Source organism: Staurois parvus, unplaced genomic scaffold, assembly GCF_062004578.1.
Source record: "Staurois parvus isolate SC_StPar_1 unplaced genomic scaffold, SC_StPar_1.0 ptg000298l, whole genome shotgun sequence".
In the NCBI taxonomy this organism is placed as follows: Eukaryota; Metazoa; Chordata; class Amphibia; order Anura; family Ranidae; genus Staurois; species Staurois parvus.
Window position 1 is genome coordinate 1,568,109 of NW_028318094.1, and position 17,426 is coordinate 1,585,534.

Genomic DNA, 17,426 nt, shown 5'->3' on the forward strand with positions numbered 1-17,426 from the left:
AAAAATGGTTCAATCATTGTAATCCATCATCAATCATGGCGTCCAGCGTTGTCATGTAGACGCCTACTTGCCAAAATAAAAAAGGCCCAGATGCTCGCAGACCCATCCGCACTTGCTGAGCATTTGCCGCTATCTGACATTTACAAGTCAAAAGTAAACAATTGGGCGGAACTAGTGGTGACGCCACCGCTAGCTCCATCCAATTTTTCTGTGATTGGCCAAAGCATTGCACCTGACCTGCTTTGGCCAATCGCAATGCCCTGTCAGAGCACAGTGCATTGTGGGGCTAGGCGGGTGAATAGCACATCGAACGCCCTTACTGCTCATGTGATCACCGTAACATCAAACCCATCACTACTCACTACTCCAATACTTTGATTCATTTTTGTTGGTAACTTTATACATGTTGTGAGGATATTTGTATTTTTGAAAAGCCAGTATAAAGGAAGTTGTGGTGGGAAAAAAAAACCTTGTTGGCTTAACCAATCATTTTTTGCATTTTATTTCTCTATTGTCCACATAACTGGGGTTGTTGCAGGGAGTGCCTACATACTAAAAGATGCCTCCCTCCTTTCTCATCTGAGAGAGTTGGCAAGTATGCCCTCACTTGTACACATTTCCAGAAATCGAAGGATTAAATATTCCATCCAGTAAACACAAAGAGACAAGTATTAATTAGCTATAAATTAGCATATCAAAATGTAACTCCGTCATGTTTAGGTGGGTGCTAGAGGGTTCAGTCTCCTTCACCACAGTTGTAGCTTTTGTTTTAAAGAATCCGGAGTCATTTGCTAAAAGCAAAGTACATACCATGATAGTTAAAATATGAATGGGCACTGTCTCATAGTCCATAGTCTCTGTGGTGAACAGGACACCAGAATTAGGATCCATCCTGAACATCTTAGCGCTTCTTGGGTCTGCGCTACCTTGGATTGTGTAGATTAATCTGTTTCCACTATCTTGATCTGTTGCGGTAACTTTGATCACTTCAGAGCCTAGCTGAACATCTTCCAGAATCTGAACAGTATAGTGATCTCTTTGAAACTCTGGACGGTGATGATTGTATGGTACAACGGAGATATAAACCTGTAACAGAAATGAATGATGAAATGTAAATCTAGTCACACAGAACACTCTGATTATACAATCTCAGATTGGATGTCATGTTGACTACTAGGTAGTGTGAGGGCCTTCCCAAACAATACATTCAATTTCTATCCAATCAGGTACTTGAAGCTAAAGTGAATATGTGGTGCTGGGGAGGAGGACATTAAAACAAACTTGTTGCTTTGCAGTGCATTGCACCCTCACAAGATTAAAACTCTGAATGAATCACAGCATTTGCATATTAGGGCTAATTCTAATTTATAACTAGTGCAAAGATCCTTAAGACATTGGTGAAATTTTTTTTAGGTGAAATCTTCATGATATTAATAGAGAAGAAAACTTATTAAGGGGGGTCTATGGAAGGTTTATTTTACAACTATGGTTTTTCAGTAGCTGGCAAGCAGACTGGCCAGGATCCGATGTAAAGGATAGATTTAATGTGAAAGAGGGATGGAGAAAGGTGTGTGGGGGCTTAAGGGGCCCTAGTGGGGACACTGTGGGGTCAAGGAGAGAGAATACTTGTTGCAATTTATCTATATTCTGCACAATAATTATTATCACCGTCTTTTTCCTTAACATAAGGATTTGTTTGCATAATTTGGACATTATATATCTGGTTGACAGCAGCTTTTGGACTTGTTTTGTGGATAATTAGCGCAGGTGTGCTATAATATTACATTATATTATATTATTTAGGCAATAAATCCACAAAAGGCAGCATGTAATCCCGTACAGTCCATGATCTGATAATAGTTCATAAAAGGCAGTAAATCCAGAATTGGCAGCTGTAAGTCCATGTACGGTTCCAAAACCCATAGGGAACCCCGACTGGGTCCCCCAGATGGGGGCTCAGTCCGACAGAGTAACAGCTACATCTTGAAGGACAGATCTTTTTCCTTAAGATAAGTATATGTTTGCATAATTTGGACATTATAACGTATGACTTGCAGGGGGTGGTGACCTTCTAAAAAAAAAGCGGGCAAACCCGGCCAATGGCATTACCATTTCCTTTTCAGAAGCACCAACTTAGCAGGTCAACCAAGGACAAATGCTGATACATTGTAACATTTAGTCGGTACATATAACACAGTTAACCCGAATAGCCCCAAAACATGAACACAACACCAGAAAAACATTTAACCTGCTTACAGGCATACAGAAGAAAGGTAAAAAGCATAAAAACCCCTTCAAAAGCTGGCAACTGACATAGACAAAGCAGTATGATGCAGAAAAGCAATAGCTCATGAATGGTTGAAGGTATCACAGAAAATTGGAATTGGAAATAGCACCAACTTTACTTTTAGCTACTGAAATTATAGTTTGTTACAAGAAATCTGCAATGATTAAAATAAGAAAGATACTATTGCTGACCTCTCCTTAAAGAGAAACTCAACTGATAGAAATGCAAGGGTTGCCACTGCTGTTCTCCCCTTCAAAAAGGAACCTGTGAGAGGTGCAGGAGACCAAGGAGATTAACACTTCTGAAAAAATTGAATGGCCAGAAGATGTCAGGAGACAGGAACCAGTAAATATAGAAGTGTTCTGGGGCTGTGTAAGTAATGGTAATAGTGGCTGCACAGTTATTGCTGGTCAGTGACTTAGGAAGTACTGAAGACCTCCGATCAGCATGACGATCAGGCAACTTGTGTTTTTCAATACATATTTCTATCAGTACAGGTTTCCTTTAGGACCACTGAAAGCTACCAAGTAATTGTAGAATATAGTTTACATACTCAGATTCTTCCCTGCCTCAATAAAGATTCCACAAATGCAATCCTTTGATCCCAATCCTAATACATTCTTCCTGGGCACTGTCTTTTCAGAATCAGTACCTGAGTCCCCAGGTGGATGCAAAAACTAGCACTGTTTTATTATAGTTAACAAAATAGTCATTAGCATTTTTAAGCATACCATATGATGCCATCTAAGAAAATTAAAAGATACTCTAGGTGGTATGCTCAGCTAAAAATCAACCCCCACCTGTATCCTTTTTCCTTTGTTCTAAAGTTTTGGGAGTTAATAATGTAAGTGTGAATTCTCTCTGTGTCTATGCCTACCTAATCTATACCCTGTAATATTTCATTTTGTTTGGCCAACTGGTATATTTTCTCAACCCCTTTTGTTGCCCAAATAAACATTTTTTATGCTAAAAAAATATCAAAAGCTGGGCAATTTGTTTTCCACTTAACATAATGATAATTTTACATGATATGTACAGTATGTCGTCACCTTCTATCTCCAACTTCACAAAAATAACACATTTTCTCCAGAGGGGCTGGTCTACTAAAGCTGGCAAAATAGTCAAGCCACCACTTAAAGCATTCAAACAGTTCTCTTTTTTTTTGCATCATTTATCATTTGTCAACCTCAATGCTGTTTACATAATCTTGGCTGCCTAAATACATTTTTGTAAATAATGATAATAAAGAGAACGTCTGCACTGAATTTAAGCACGATCAGGTCATGAAAGAAGAAAAGAAAAAGCATAAAAAGTAAATTGAGAAAAAAAAGATCCAAGAAAGATATGTTTTACAACAGTTTACTCCTGACAGTGTATAAATATCAAGATAAAACCAACTTTAACAATGGGAATAAAAGATTCTGCTTGACTCAGTGGTTTGACAAAAGGATCCAATGTGTAATTATCTGATGGAGCATGGAGAATGCATGCATACATTTTAAGTATTTGACTTTGATTTGGTTCCTTAAGCATTAGGATGGTGGCTAATTTATCAAACTTAACATGTATAGCAAAGACAAGTATATGTGCTAACAGTAGACAGCCAGATATTCCCTAAACTATCAAAGGTTACAGAAACAAAAGGCTTGCGTTTTAGAGGAATTAGGGATCGAAAAGGACTGTGCTCACGTATATCATAACAGCTAGTACAGAAGGAGGAACATTTGCATCTGTCTTCTGTCATTTAGCTTTGTACACTATAACTGTCACGTAAAGGCTTTGTATAAAATTTAGGCTATTGAAGCGTAGCTAACAACTACAGAAAATATCCAGCTCATTTGTACATGAAGTCCACCATGATACAGGTACTTTCCAGCTAATGAATTCTGTACTGACTTTAAAAGATGGCAAAGAGGAAGGCAAGGTGTGATGGTCGTGGGGGGACAATTAGTCAGCTGCATGGTTACAAGGTCCCAGACCACACATGCTTGCCAGTTCAGTTCAGATGAGCTCTAATGGCAGATCCGGGGGGTGGAGCCTAACCCTGGCGGCTGACGAGAGCCCGATGTAGGAGCTCTCGGGCAAGCTCCTTCACCCACCTCCCCAAACCCCTACCTGTGATGTGGAGCTGCGGTGCGGTGGTCCCCCTTGGATGGATGGAGGAACCCTGCGGGAGAGCTGAGTTGTGAGAAGGGATCCGGCTCCGGTGCTCGGGGTGAAGGTGTGTCGGGCAGCGGGGAGACAAGGTGGAGCGGTGCAGACACGTGACCGGCCGCTAAGCACCACTGGGAAACCAGGAAGCCGGCCGGTGTTTGGTGCAGAGAGAGAGGAGCTGATCGGCTTGTGGATCTACCCCTTGGTGCACGGCTGCAGACCCAATACCTGGTCCCCTGTTATAGCGCCGATAGTCTGGTGCCCTGCTAATAGGCTCACTGCTCGGAGCTCTGCATCCTAGCCCAGTGCTCAGAATCCTGTCAGCCGGTTTCTACCTGGAGCTCTGTCTGCCAGCTTGTTGGCTGGGATCTTGACCGTTGCTGGACTGCTGGGGGCTGTGCTGGTCGGTCCGTTGTTTGGGGCCCTGCTGGTTGGCCCATTGCTCTGAGTCCTGCTTCTGAAGGAGGAGAGACACGGGGGATTGGAGAGAGAAAGGAGGAGGATTCTTTTTGGAGGAACCCCTAAAATGATCACACTGCCCAGCTGAAGGACAGAGAGGAATGCTGGTTGGGCCCCGAGAAGAAGAGAGACACGAGCAGGGTGAGTGACTCTGACCGAGTCTCAACAAAATTATGTGCTTCCTGTGGGCTGTTGGGAGAGGCAGTGTGTGAGAGAAGAGAGGGGAGCCCCTTGAGTGGGAAATATAAAATAGTGAAAAGGAGAAGAGGAAAAACGAATAAAAAGCTGGAAAATCAAATGAGTGGATAAGTAGTGACGTATATATTAATAGTTATCTCTCCTTAACCCCCGAGCCAATAAAGAAGAATAAGAGCAATAGAAGAATGAAAAATAAAAGTACAAAAGGAAGTGGGCTAAAAGGGACTCAGACTGGCACTATTAAAAAATACACTTCCCAGGGAAATATAACCCCAGAAAGGACTCAGGGCAAAAGTGGAAAAGGTGAAGTAGATCTAAGCCTGGAAAGTAGCCCTAGACTATCACTAGGCCTTGACATTAGCAGCCAACAAATATCTGCTAATACAGAGATGGAGACAGAGCTACAAATACCAAACAAAAAAGAAATGGCAGAAATGTTCAAAGATCTGGAGAAAACAATAAAACAAGAAATTGTAAATATTCGAAATGATTTGGGTCACCTTTTGGTGAGAGTGGAAGAAACGGAGGAAAAAGTCAAAAACCAGTCCCAAACTATTGCCGAATTGGAAAAAGAAATAATTAATATGAGGAAAGCACAAGAAAAATTGTTTTATAAGGCTGAGATACAAGAAAATAGGAATAGGAGGAGAAATATTAGGATACGTGGAGTCCCAGAGAATTCTAAAGGAGAAAATTTGCAAGAGATGGTCTGTAAAATATTAAATTCCATAATGGACAGTACTAATATGGAAAAAACTAAAATAGAAGGAATCTCTAGACAAGGAAAAATCCAAGGAAATTCGGGAAAAGATAGGCCACGAGATATACTTGTCAAATTTTGTGAATTCCTAGATAAAGATAAAATTTGGAAGAGGATAAAGGGAAAAGCAGTAATTATGTATGAAGGAAAGGACTTACAGATATATGCGGACTTGTCACCAGAGACTTTATGGAGAAGGAGAACCCTTAGACCTCTATTGGAAAGATTGAAAGAACAAAAGGTGCAATATAGATGGGGGACCCCTGAGTCCCTAATAGGATGGAGAAATGGAAATACAGCATATCTTAGGTTCCCAGAAGATTTGAAAAATTTTTGCGACAGACTCAATCTACAAAGAATGGAGATTCCTGGCTGGGAAGAAGAACACTGGGAAATTAGAACGAAAAGAAAAGAGGACTGGCAACTGGTTGGTGGGGGGGGGCGGAGGGGGGGAGGGGGAGAGGGAGAGAGATAGTGTTTTTTTTTTTTTTTTTTTTTTTTTTTTTTTTTCTCTCTCTCTCTCTCTCCGCCTTGTCCCTTCCGCCCTCAAACCACTGTTATTGAGATATTTTGGTAGGATTTAGGGGTTAAGGGGGAGGGGGGGAAGGGGCGGAATGCTGTCCAGGGCTGGAGTTTTTCCCCTATAGATTAAATCAAAAGTGGATAGTATTACCACAAATGATTGGTAGGCAATCAACAGGCCTAAAAAGAGGGGAGGGGGAGGAAGGGGGGTGGGATGGGAAAATGGGTGGGAGGGGGGAGGGGAGGGGAGTTGGGTGGGACGGGAGCTGGGTGGGAGGGAGGGGAGGAGGTATTGGGTTAATACTCTGCATGACAGAAGGGACAAAGAGGAAGAGGCAATCTAGAAGAGAGATGGAGTTAATAGGGAAAGATGGAAGAAATACAGTTTATAACTTATAATGTGAATGGGCTGAGTTGTCCAGGGAAGAGATTTAGGTTGTTTAATGAGTTACATCATAGGGCGACGTCAGTGGTATTTTTACAGGAGACGCATTTTGAGATAGAGGCAAACGTGAAATTAAAATCCAAATACTACCCAATATGGTACTATGCAGATTCTCCAATAAAAAGAGCAAAAGGGGTTGCAATAGGTTTGGCAAAGAATATGAGATTTGAGCTGCAGGATAGAAGAACCGACCCGGAGGGGAGGTTTTTATTCCTAAAAGGTAGACTTCAGGGGATAGAGTGTACTTTAGCCAATATATACTGCCCTAATAGAAACCCGGAGATATATATGAAGGGTCTGTTGAAAAAATTAATGGAATTCAAAAAAGGGCGTTTGATAGTAGCTGGAGACCTAAATTTCTGTATGGACCCACAAAGGGATAATACCTCTTCTGTGCAGAGAGAGGGGAGTAGGTCTCTGAGAGTTTTGAAGAAAGTGATGCATGAATGTCAACTAGTGGACACCTGGAGAATAACGCATATGAAAGACAGAGACTATACCTTCTTCTCTAATGCACATGAGATATATTCGAGATTAGATTACATCTTAATAGACCATCAACTTATAGATCACCTGGTTAAAATTGACATAGAGACAAGGACGTTCTCGGATCATGCTCCGGTCGTAATGAAAATGGAATGGGGAAGAAGGTGGACTGGAGGATTAGGGTGGAGGTTAAATGAGGTTCTTCTTCTGGATGAGGAGGTAGTTCAGAAAATCGAGAAAGAGATTAAGGTATACTTTAAGGAGAACGAATCAGAGGAAGTATCGATAGCCACAGTCTGGGAAAGCCATAAGGTATTCATAAGAGGAATCTTGATAGCGGCAGGAGCAAGGAAGAAAAAGGAAAGAAGAGAGAGGGTCAGTGGGATATTAAAAGAAATATTGGATTTAGAGCAGATACATAAGAAGAAAATAACAAAAGATACGAGACAGAAGTTATTGGATAAAAAAGATGAACTAGAGAGATTGATGGATGAGGAGAAGAGAAGAGTATACAACAGGGTTTTGAATGAGAGATATAGATGGGGAGACAGACCAGGAAGATATTTAATGAGAGCTTTGAATAAAAAGAAAAATAGGAACTATATAGAAAAGATAAAAAGCTCAAAGGGGGAGTTGGTCCACTCAAATAAAGAGATTATTAAAGTGTTTACGGAGTATTACAAAAAGTTATATAATATTAGTCCCTAAGGCCCTCTAAAACAAACTCAAGAGGTAATTAACAAAAAAAAGATGACATACTTAAAAAATGCGGGATTACCAAAACTAAGTGAAGCACAGTTGAACTCCCTAGACGCAGAAATTTCCCAGGAAGAAATCAAAACAGCATTAAAAAGCACAGGGGGGGGAAAAAGCCCAGGCCCGGATGGTTATACAGTTAAGTACTATAAGAAATTTAGTGAAGTACTGTTACCCAAACTGGAGAAATATATGAATGCTCTGGGAGGTGGGATGGAAGTGAGGAGAGAATCCCTACAGGCCCATGTAGTGCTTATTCATAAGGAGGGAAAAGATCCATCTCAGTGCTCCAGCTACAGACCTATCTCATTATTGAACACTGACACTAAACTGTATGCAAAGGTGTTAGCAAACAGGTTGAGGGACTTGATGCCTGAATGGATACATGGAGATCAGGTGGGCTTTGTACCGGGGAGAGAAGGTAGAGATAACGGCTTGAGAACCCTCATGCTTATTCAGAAAAGTAGAAAAGGGAAAGCCCCGGTAGTGCTCTTGTCAATTGATGCAGAGAAAGCATTTGATAGAGTGGACTGGGGCTTTATGATGGACAACTTAAAAGTGCTGGGGATAGGCGATAGAATGCGAGAGTGGATAAGTAAATTATATAGGGAGCCTACTGCAATCATCACGGTAAATGGGGAGAGATCAGAATCCATTGGAATGTCCAATGGTACAAGACAAGGCTGCCCACTATCCCCCCTGCTATATGTATTGTCACTCGAACCTTTGTTGTCAACAATAAGAAATAGCGGATCGGTAAAGGGAATTCAGATAGAATCTATAGAACACAGAGTAGCGGCCTTTGCGGACGACTTATTGTTCTATGTGGGGAACCCCCGAATAACTCTCCCAAATATAATGAAGATTCTGAAGGAGTACGGTGAACTATCAAATTTAAAAATTAATCCAACGAAAACAGAGATCCTGAATATTAATATATCAAAGAACGAAAAAGAAAAACTACAAAAAGAATTCCCCTTTATATGGAGAGAAAAAGAGATAAAATACTTAGGAATAAAACTCACTGCCTCATCTAAGCACCTGTATAGATTAAACTATATCTCTTTGATAAATGAGATCAGGGAAGATCTAAAAAGACTGGAAGGAGGAAATCCATCCTGGATAGGACGTATAAACTTAGTCAAAATGGTAATTATGCCTAAAATACTGTATAGATTTCAAATGGTACCAATTAAAATCCCAGAAGCCTTCTTTAAGATAATGAAAAAAATGTTAACAAGATACATATGGAAGAATAAAAAACCTAGAATAGCATATGAAACATTGAGCAGGACTAAAGAGAAAGGGGGATTGGGTCTACCAGATGTCAAGAGATACTATAAAGCAGTGGTCTTAGCAAGAATATATGACTGGACATTTAACCATAAGGGGAAAAGTTGGGTAACAATTGAAAACGATCTTAGTGGCACTAGATTGAACCAGACGATATGGGTTCCACCACAGTTTAGGGGAATTAAAGAAAGCACAAGTATCTACACTCTAAATGTTCTTAGGATATGGGATAATTTACACAAAAACATGAAATGGGAATTTAATTCTATATTAATGCCTCTCACAAATACTGATTACTTTCCTCCGGGAAAAAATAAGATATCGGGGAGATGGTTTAGAAAGGAGGATACCCAACTGAGAGATGTTTTGGTGGGGGGGGAATTGAGACCACTTAAAGATTTAATGGAGAATAAGGGAGATATTTTTATTAGAATAGATGAGTGGAAATATCATCAATTGAAATGTTTTATTGGAAATCTTCCGAAACCCTTGAGAGTAAAACAGGAGTGGAATATGTTTGAAAGGTTGTTAGAGACACGAAGAGATGGGAAGCACGGTGTTTCAAAAGTGTATAGAATACTCACAGAATTAGACACAAACACAAAGTTAATCTTTATCACAAAATGGGAAAGAGATATGGGAGTTGGGTTTGACGAAGATAGACAGAAAAAGATGTTTAGATTGATACACGATAATGTGAGTATGAGAGAGGTTGAGGTTAATTATAAGTGTGTGACACGATGGCACATTACACCGAGTGTAGAGCACAAGATGAATGGGGAGGACTCAGATAAGTGTTGGAGAGGGTGTGGAGAGATGGGCACGGTGTTTCACATATGGTGGGAATGTCCGAAAATCCAGGCTTTTTGGAAGATAATAGTCAAATTGATTAAAGAAATAACTGAAATTGACATAGGGTTAGACCCAACGACGTGCCTCCTACACAATGTAGAGACATCAGTAAATAAATATAAAGACTCAGGTATTTGGTATTTCTTGAATGCGGCGAAAGGGTTGATACCCAAGTTTTGGCGGAGGGCTGAGGTACCAAAGGAGGAGGACTGGATTAATAGAGTAGACCAGATAGGTAGAATGGAAAGATCATATCATATGCAGGAAGATAAGATGAGAGTTTATTTCAGGAGATGGGAAAAATGGGAAAGAGCAGGATTGAAAGAGAAATATAGGAAAATATGAACCAGGATGTTAGCAAAAAAAAAAAAAAAAAAAATTTAATAAGCCTCAAGAGAGTAGAATGGGATAGAGTCTGCAGAGGGGGAGGAGGGGGGAGGAGCGGTGGGAAGGGGGGATAGTGGGATGGGAAAGAAAAGAGTTTTTAGTAAGGGATAGATAGAAATGTTAGAAATGTTTATTTGTATGAAAATTTTTTTCCCTTTTTGGGTTTTTGTAATAATATGAAAAATTTAATAAATATCTAAATTAAAAAAAAAAAAAAAAAAAAAAAAAAAAAGATGAGCTCTAATGGACACACGAGCATCACCAGGGATCACCAGGAGCAGCCCTGTGAATTTCCTCAGTCCAGACAGGGGATAACCCGGAGAAGTTTTTGTGATATTTCTCAGCCCAGGCCAGTGATCACCAGGAGCAGCCTTTGTGATATTCCTCAGTCCAGGCCAGGTATCAGCAGAAGAAGCCTCTGTAGCTTTTCTCAGGTCAGGTAGGAGATTGCCCTGAACAGCCTTTCTGGCATGCCCTAGATGAGACAGGGGATCACTATTAACAGTCTCTGTGGCATTTCTTGGTCAACCTCGGTGATTGTAAGGAGTTGTATTCTTTGGCATTTCTTTAGGCTAGGCTAGGAATCACCAGGAGCATTCTCTCTTGTATTCCTCAGTCCATACTGGGAATCACCAGGTACAGCCTTTTTTGCATTTCATGGTTCTGGCCAGGAATCACTAAGAAAAGCTTCTATGGCATTGCTCAGGCATGCCCTGAGCCCATATGGCAAATTGAGTCCTTTACTCTATCCTTATGACCATATCTACCACAAACCATTAAAATGAGAAGGCACCCATACAGAACAGCTGGACAGTTCCATAAGCTTTCAAACTTTGCATGTTGCAAAGGAGTTGTTGGGAAAATATTTTGAGCAGCAATCTTTGCATGTTTCACTCTTTAGTGGAAAAACTTAAAGACTTCCCAAGTAACCTCAAATCCTTATTATGTAAATAAATACAGGCTGATAAAATAAACACTGCTTTAAAAAAAATTAAAGGAACACTTTGAAAACACATCAGATCTCAATGGGGAAAAATATTATGCTGGATATCTATACTGATATGGACTGGGTAATGTGTTAGGAATGGAAGGAAATTATCAACCTACAGAGGATTGAATTCAAAGACACACCAAAAATCAAAGTGAAAAAATGATGCAGCAGGCTCGTCCATTTTGCTGAAAATTCATTACACTTACTCAAAATGGTATTCAGTAGTCTGTATGGGCACCACGAGCTTGTATACATGCATGACAATGTCAGGGTGCCTGGCAGTCAGGGTGCCATTGTCTAGCCTGTAGAAGTCTGTGCCTCCATGGATATACCTCCCCAGACCATCACTGACCCACCTCCAAAATGGTCATTTTGAACGATGTTACAGGCAGTAAATTATTCTGCATGGCTTCTCCAGATCCTTTCACATCTGTCACATATGCTCAGGGTGAACCTGCTCTCATCTGTGAAAAGCACAGGGCACTAGTGGTGGACCTGCCAATTCTGGTGTTCAATGGCAAATGCCAATCAAGTTCTATGGTGCCGGGCAGTGAGCACAGGGCCCACTAGAGGACGTCGGGCCCTCAGGCCACTCTCATGAAGTCTGTTTCTGATTGTTTGGTCAGAGACATTCACACCAGTGGCCTGCTGGAGGTCATTTTGTAGGGCTCTGGAAGTACTCATCCTGTTCCTCCTTGCACAAAGGAGCAGATAGTGGTCCTGCTGATAGGATAAAGACCTTCTACAGCCCTTTCCAGCTCTCCTAGAGTAACTGCCTGTCTCCTGGAATCTCCTCAATGCTCTTGAGACTGTGCTGGCAGAAACAGCAAGCCTTCTGGCAATGGCACGTATTGATGTGCCATCCTGCAGGAGTTGGACTGCCAGTGCAACCTCTGTAGGGTCCAGGTATCGCCTCATGCTATCAGTAGTAACACTGACCCTAGCCAAATGCAAAACTAGTGAAAACAGGCAGAAAAGATGAGTAGGGAAAAAATGTCAGTGTCCTTCACCTGCAAAATCATTCCTGTTTTGGGGGTCATCTCATTGTTGCCCATCTAGGGCAACTGTTTCATTATCACCAAAGCAGCTGAAACTGATTACAACCCCCTCTGCTACTTAACTGACCAGATCAATATCCCAGGAGCTTAATTGACTGGATGCTATACTCTGATTAAAAAGTGTTCCTTTAATTTTTTTGAGCAGTGTATTTCCTGCAATGGACAATTTATATGCACATATAGGGAGGTAAGCCTGTGTGAGGAAGCCCTGGCATAAAGTGCCTGCAATGTCAACATTGGCCAGTAAAAGAAACAATGTTAATTTTTGTGGAACATGGAGCAAATATTTTGGTGAGTGCCTATCTGCTTTGAGTCACCTCAGTTTAACCCAGCCATCATACTCCACTCAGCTAGTATCACTCACAGTGTTTCAGGAGCACTCAAAAAGTTCCTGCAGTTCTTGTGTATAAGACCATATGATGGACACTGCTGATTATAAACAACAAGCAAAAGTTGGGTTTGTATGAGTGGATTGAAGCTAAATGCAGACCATGCTGCATTTGTAGCATGTTTAAGGGAAATTACAGAAAGTGGTTTTCTTTCCAACATGCAAACAACAGAACCCTGCCAACAAGCTGGCAATGCACAAAAGCTCCTGATCCTCCGCTAGAAATGGTTACCATCAGTAGATCACTTATTCATCTGATATGCATGCGCATTGGACATGTCAGTGCATGCAATGCAAAGTGCTTTGGTATCAGAAAGAATTTCCAATTTGTAGCATTGTGTAACCAATGGCTGGCACTGGTTTGATGATCTTCATTTTACACTTGGTCAGGTTGCCACATGTTCTGAATCTGTAGCACTTACTCATGGGAACTTGAGCCTACAATGCAAGCTGTTTTACAAAAGGGTTACTGATAGAATTCACATATACCTGTGTAAACATTGTACCTTTGGACTTTGCACTTCCAGGTGACTTTTTATTGATACAGAACGTGATCTTTCAATTGTCCCTGTGATGAAGGGACTGCATTTACCATGATAAGCTGTGATACTATCTGACCTAAATACACTTTTTTGTATAAGCCTTTTTTGTACAACCTTCATTTTTTTGTTTGGCAAATTGTGGTCAAGCAGGTTAAACACTCTTCCAAAAGTCACAATGGAGCAGGTCAAGTTACAAGTTGAAATTGATTGAGGACTTAAACATTTTACTTTTTGTTCATTATAAAAGAAGAACTCAATTTATTTCAAAACCATCATTTTAAATTCATGTAAGCAATTTCCTACCTTCCATAAGAAAATTGACAGCTTTAGGGCCATGTCCCACTAGTGATCCTGTCACTGATTGAAATCCACCACCACTGAGATCTCTAAAGTGACTATTCACCTGTTCCTATGGCGTCACTCCCTAGCTAGCCAAAACGCAGTGGATCCTCAATTGCCAGTGAGGGAAAAGCAATAAAGTGACACCATGCTGGTTCATGTTTATATCAGATATATTACCACAGCTAAATCAGAAGGAAAGGTTCTTTGCACAGGGCTAACATTTTGGTTGTACAACCTTTACCGCTGTACAAGGAATAATCAGTGAGAAAGAGAAGCAGTCGCAATATGAGGTAGGGTGGAGGGTGACCCTGGTTTGTAGGAAGTCCTTCTGTTACAGCTTACTATAGGCAATCAGAAATGTACTTCTGGCTACTAGTTCATTGTGGTTGTTTGGCAACTTTAGGGATTGCACATAATCTATTATCAAAAAGCCTATGTCAGCCACAATACTAACAGATAGGAGAGACAACTTTGGCATGAACACCTTTGTGTCCAATGTCTTATCTGAGCCTTGTGATAAATAAGCTGTTAGCTTTAGTATACATATGATTGACTTTAGCCCACTGTATAAATGCATATGTGTCATAATTTATTGCTCACTGTGTTTACTTACTGTAAGATGACTTGAATTTTAAGTCATTATTTGATTTCTTAATATAACACCAACAAAGTAAGGAACATAAACCCCTATGTCATCAACATTTAAATCATTATGTAATTTAGTTTAAATAGCAAAACACTACAAAGTTAATATTTACCTGGGTGCTAACAGAACGGGAACCATCTGTGACCTGCACGGTTAGGTTATAAAATGCTCTCTTGCTTGCTTGCAAAGGTCGAGCTATGACCAAACCACTGGTGGTCTTGTCGATGTCAAAATCCAACTCATCATTTCCACCTTTGGAAGAGACAGAATTACACTGATAGACACTAAACCAAATGTTATATACAGTTTAAGGTTTACTCTGGACACCCTATAATGACTTTAGGACTTTGGTGCTCTTTAGAATGCTTTTTTATTTCCAATCTCCAATGGCCTGGGCTCTTGTTTGGTAATATCTGGTCATTTTTCGATGTCATCAGAATACATCTTTGTCACAAGGTCAGGTCTAATGTAATAAGACTAACCCTAGACACAAGACACAAGATAGTTGTTTGCTAAAACTAGCCACACATGGCAACTTTCAGGCAAATTTAATAATTTTGATCAACCAGAAATAAAACATGCAATCCAAAGTGGTTGAAAGTAGTTGCCTGAAAAGATGCAAAGAAAGGGAAAAAAAACATTTCCTTCTGTATCTGGTGTATCTGTATGCTGGCTGAGATCTGTGGCTGTCCTAAATGTACCCAGAAACTGGGGAAATAATAATTTTTACATGCCAATTAACTGAAATGTAATCAATAAATACATGTACAGTAGAGGGTTTTGTAACATCCAGTCACACACGTACGAAGTATGATATTAGTGGAAATGTCTCCTATCTCTTCCATGCTGTGAACATGTACATTTCAACAAACGATTGGACATTGTTTGCAGAAAAATATTCCAATTGTTCTGATTATCATATGTCTTATTCTCTTGTTCTGATGTTATTTTTGGATGCATAGAAAAGCACAAATAGTAGTCCAAAAAGTCAGAATTGATTGTACTGAAACATCATTTTTTTCTGTTTATTGATACTGTATGTCTAAAAATATTTGAATACGCTAGGCAAACTTTTGCTTCAGGATTCTTATGATACATTACTATTATACTATTTTCTTTCAAAGAATATGAAGAAAATGTAAAAACAAAACCACTAGTTAATGGATGAAGAGCTAAACTGAAACTTACCTGTGATGTCAAACCAGCACTGACTGTACAGTTCTGTACTTAATAGTCCCAGCATGTGGTTCACCGGGTCAGTTTCCATAACTTGAAAGGTAAAGAGTGGCTCATCAAATGTTAATGGCTCATCTGGGGGTGCAGGGTTGTGGATCCATTGGATGTGCAGCCTCACAGTGGAAGAACGAGAAGGGTTTCCACCATCTGTAGCCCTGACCTGCAGTCACAGGGTACATTAAATTACTATAATCACACATGCTTCTCTGTTTTGTGCTAAGATGACAAGCTTCTAAGACAAGAATGATCACTATATCTATACTAACACTGATGATAATTTCTAGCATCCTCCTCACTTACTGTTAATATGGTGTAGTTCCCTGCTGGAAATGCTGCTGTGGAAGAGATGACACCAGTTGTGGGATCAATTGTGAAGACAGCTGTCTCCTGTTCAGTAATACTATATGTCACTTGGCCATTTATTCCTTTGTCTCTATCCATTGCTATGAGCCTGTATATTGGAGCAGGTTCAAGGGATTCAGCACGTTCTGGGAGCTGGGCGGTGAAGAGTTTCTGGGAGAATGTAGGAGTATTGTCATTCACATCCAACACCTGTATGACAACTCGAGAGGTGGACTGCAGAGGAGGGGTGCCATTATCGGACACTATCACCTGTAGAAGAAACAGCAGGTAGAGTGATAAGGAATGTTCTTTCACAATGGTTTCCTTAGCAATAGAAACACTCTAGGCTGAAAACTTTTTCAGTTGAAGGACTCTTTATCAGGACACTGCTGAAAAGGCAGTACAGCCAGCCCTTCTGTTCCGGGCCAAGGCCCTATCAGTTCAACCCTTTTTAGCAGGAACCCAGGTACCTGCTAAGCAGGAGGGACAGCTCTACAGCCTCATTACCGACACGGATCCCCTTGTGCCACCCTCTGCAGAGCTGCCGGCTCCTCCTCCTCTCCCTCCCTTTGGCTGATGAATAACACTGTACAGGACACAGTGCCCATGTGAATGAGCCCCGATATCTCATTCAAACACAGATTTAGCAGGATGTTCAGTTCATGGTCTTTTTTTATTTCATTTGAATGTTTTGAAGTTTTATAATCTTGACATCTTTTTGTAACTAATAATTGTTATCCAATCACCAAGTACCAAGTTACATTCATTTGGCTCAAGAGGAAACTCCACCTTTATGAAGCTCTCATTTAAGGTTACAATACCCACATTACCAACCTTCTAGCTTCAGAAGTCAGTCTAAACTGCCTCTTCTTATCAACATGACTCATGGCTCAACATGCCTAATGGTGAACAGACCTCTTTGAGCTTGGTAATATGTTGGTGATGCCAAAGAGAAGATGTTGCTTTGATGGGCATTCATAGATAGCTGAACACCACAACCCCTCAACCTACTGAATAGAGATTTACAGGAAAAGCATTCTCTCTGGATTGCATTGGGGAGTGTATATACGAGGGGCGTTCAAGTCAAACCAGGACTTTTGAGTTTTTATAACAAAAGAACAAATTTCAAGGAGTGGAAACTGCATTTATTTTTCAACATACTCCCTGCTACATTTATACACTACTTATCCCACAATTTAACTAATGCTTAGAAAGCTTCAGCATAAAAAGATTTGTCAGTATTCCTGAACCATCCTAGGACAGCCTGCTTCACTTTGTCATC

General features: G+C 40.4%; 1 protein-coding gene across 1 annotated transcript in view; it reads right to left on the minus strand.

Moving 5' to 3' along the window:
• FAT2 (FAT atypical cadherin 2) overlaps positions 1-17,426 on the minus strand; it is a 200,051-nt gene that overhangs the window by 67,453 nt on the left and 115,172 nt on the right. The window contains exons 5-8 of the mRNA XM_089682800.1: positions 16,103-16,414; positions 15,755-15,962; positions 14,679-14,818; positions 811-1,086 (exon numbers count right to left, since the gene is read on the minus strand). Of these exons, the coding sequence (XP_089538926.1) occupies positions 811-1,086; positions 14,679-14,818; positions 15,755-15,962; positions 16,103-16,414 (936 nt within the window). The remainder of the gene's footprint in view (positions 1-810; positions 1,087-14,678; positions 14,819-15,754; positions 15,963-16,102; positions 16,415-17,426) is intronic.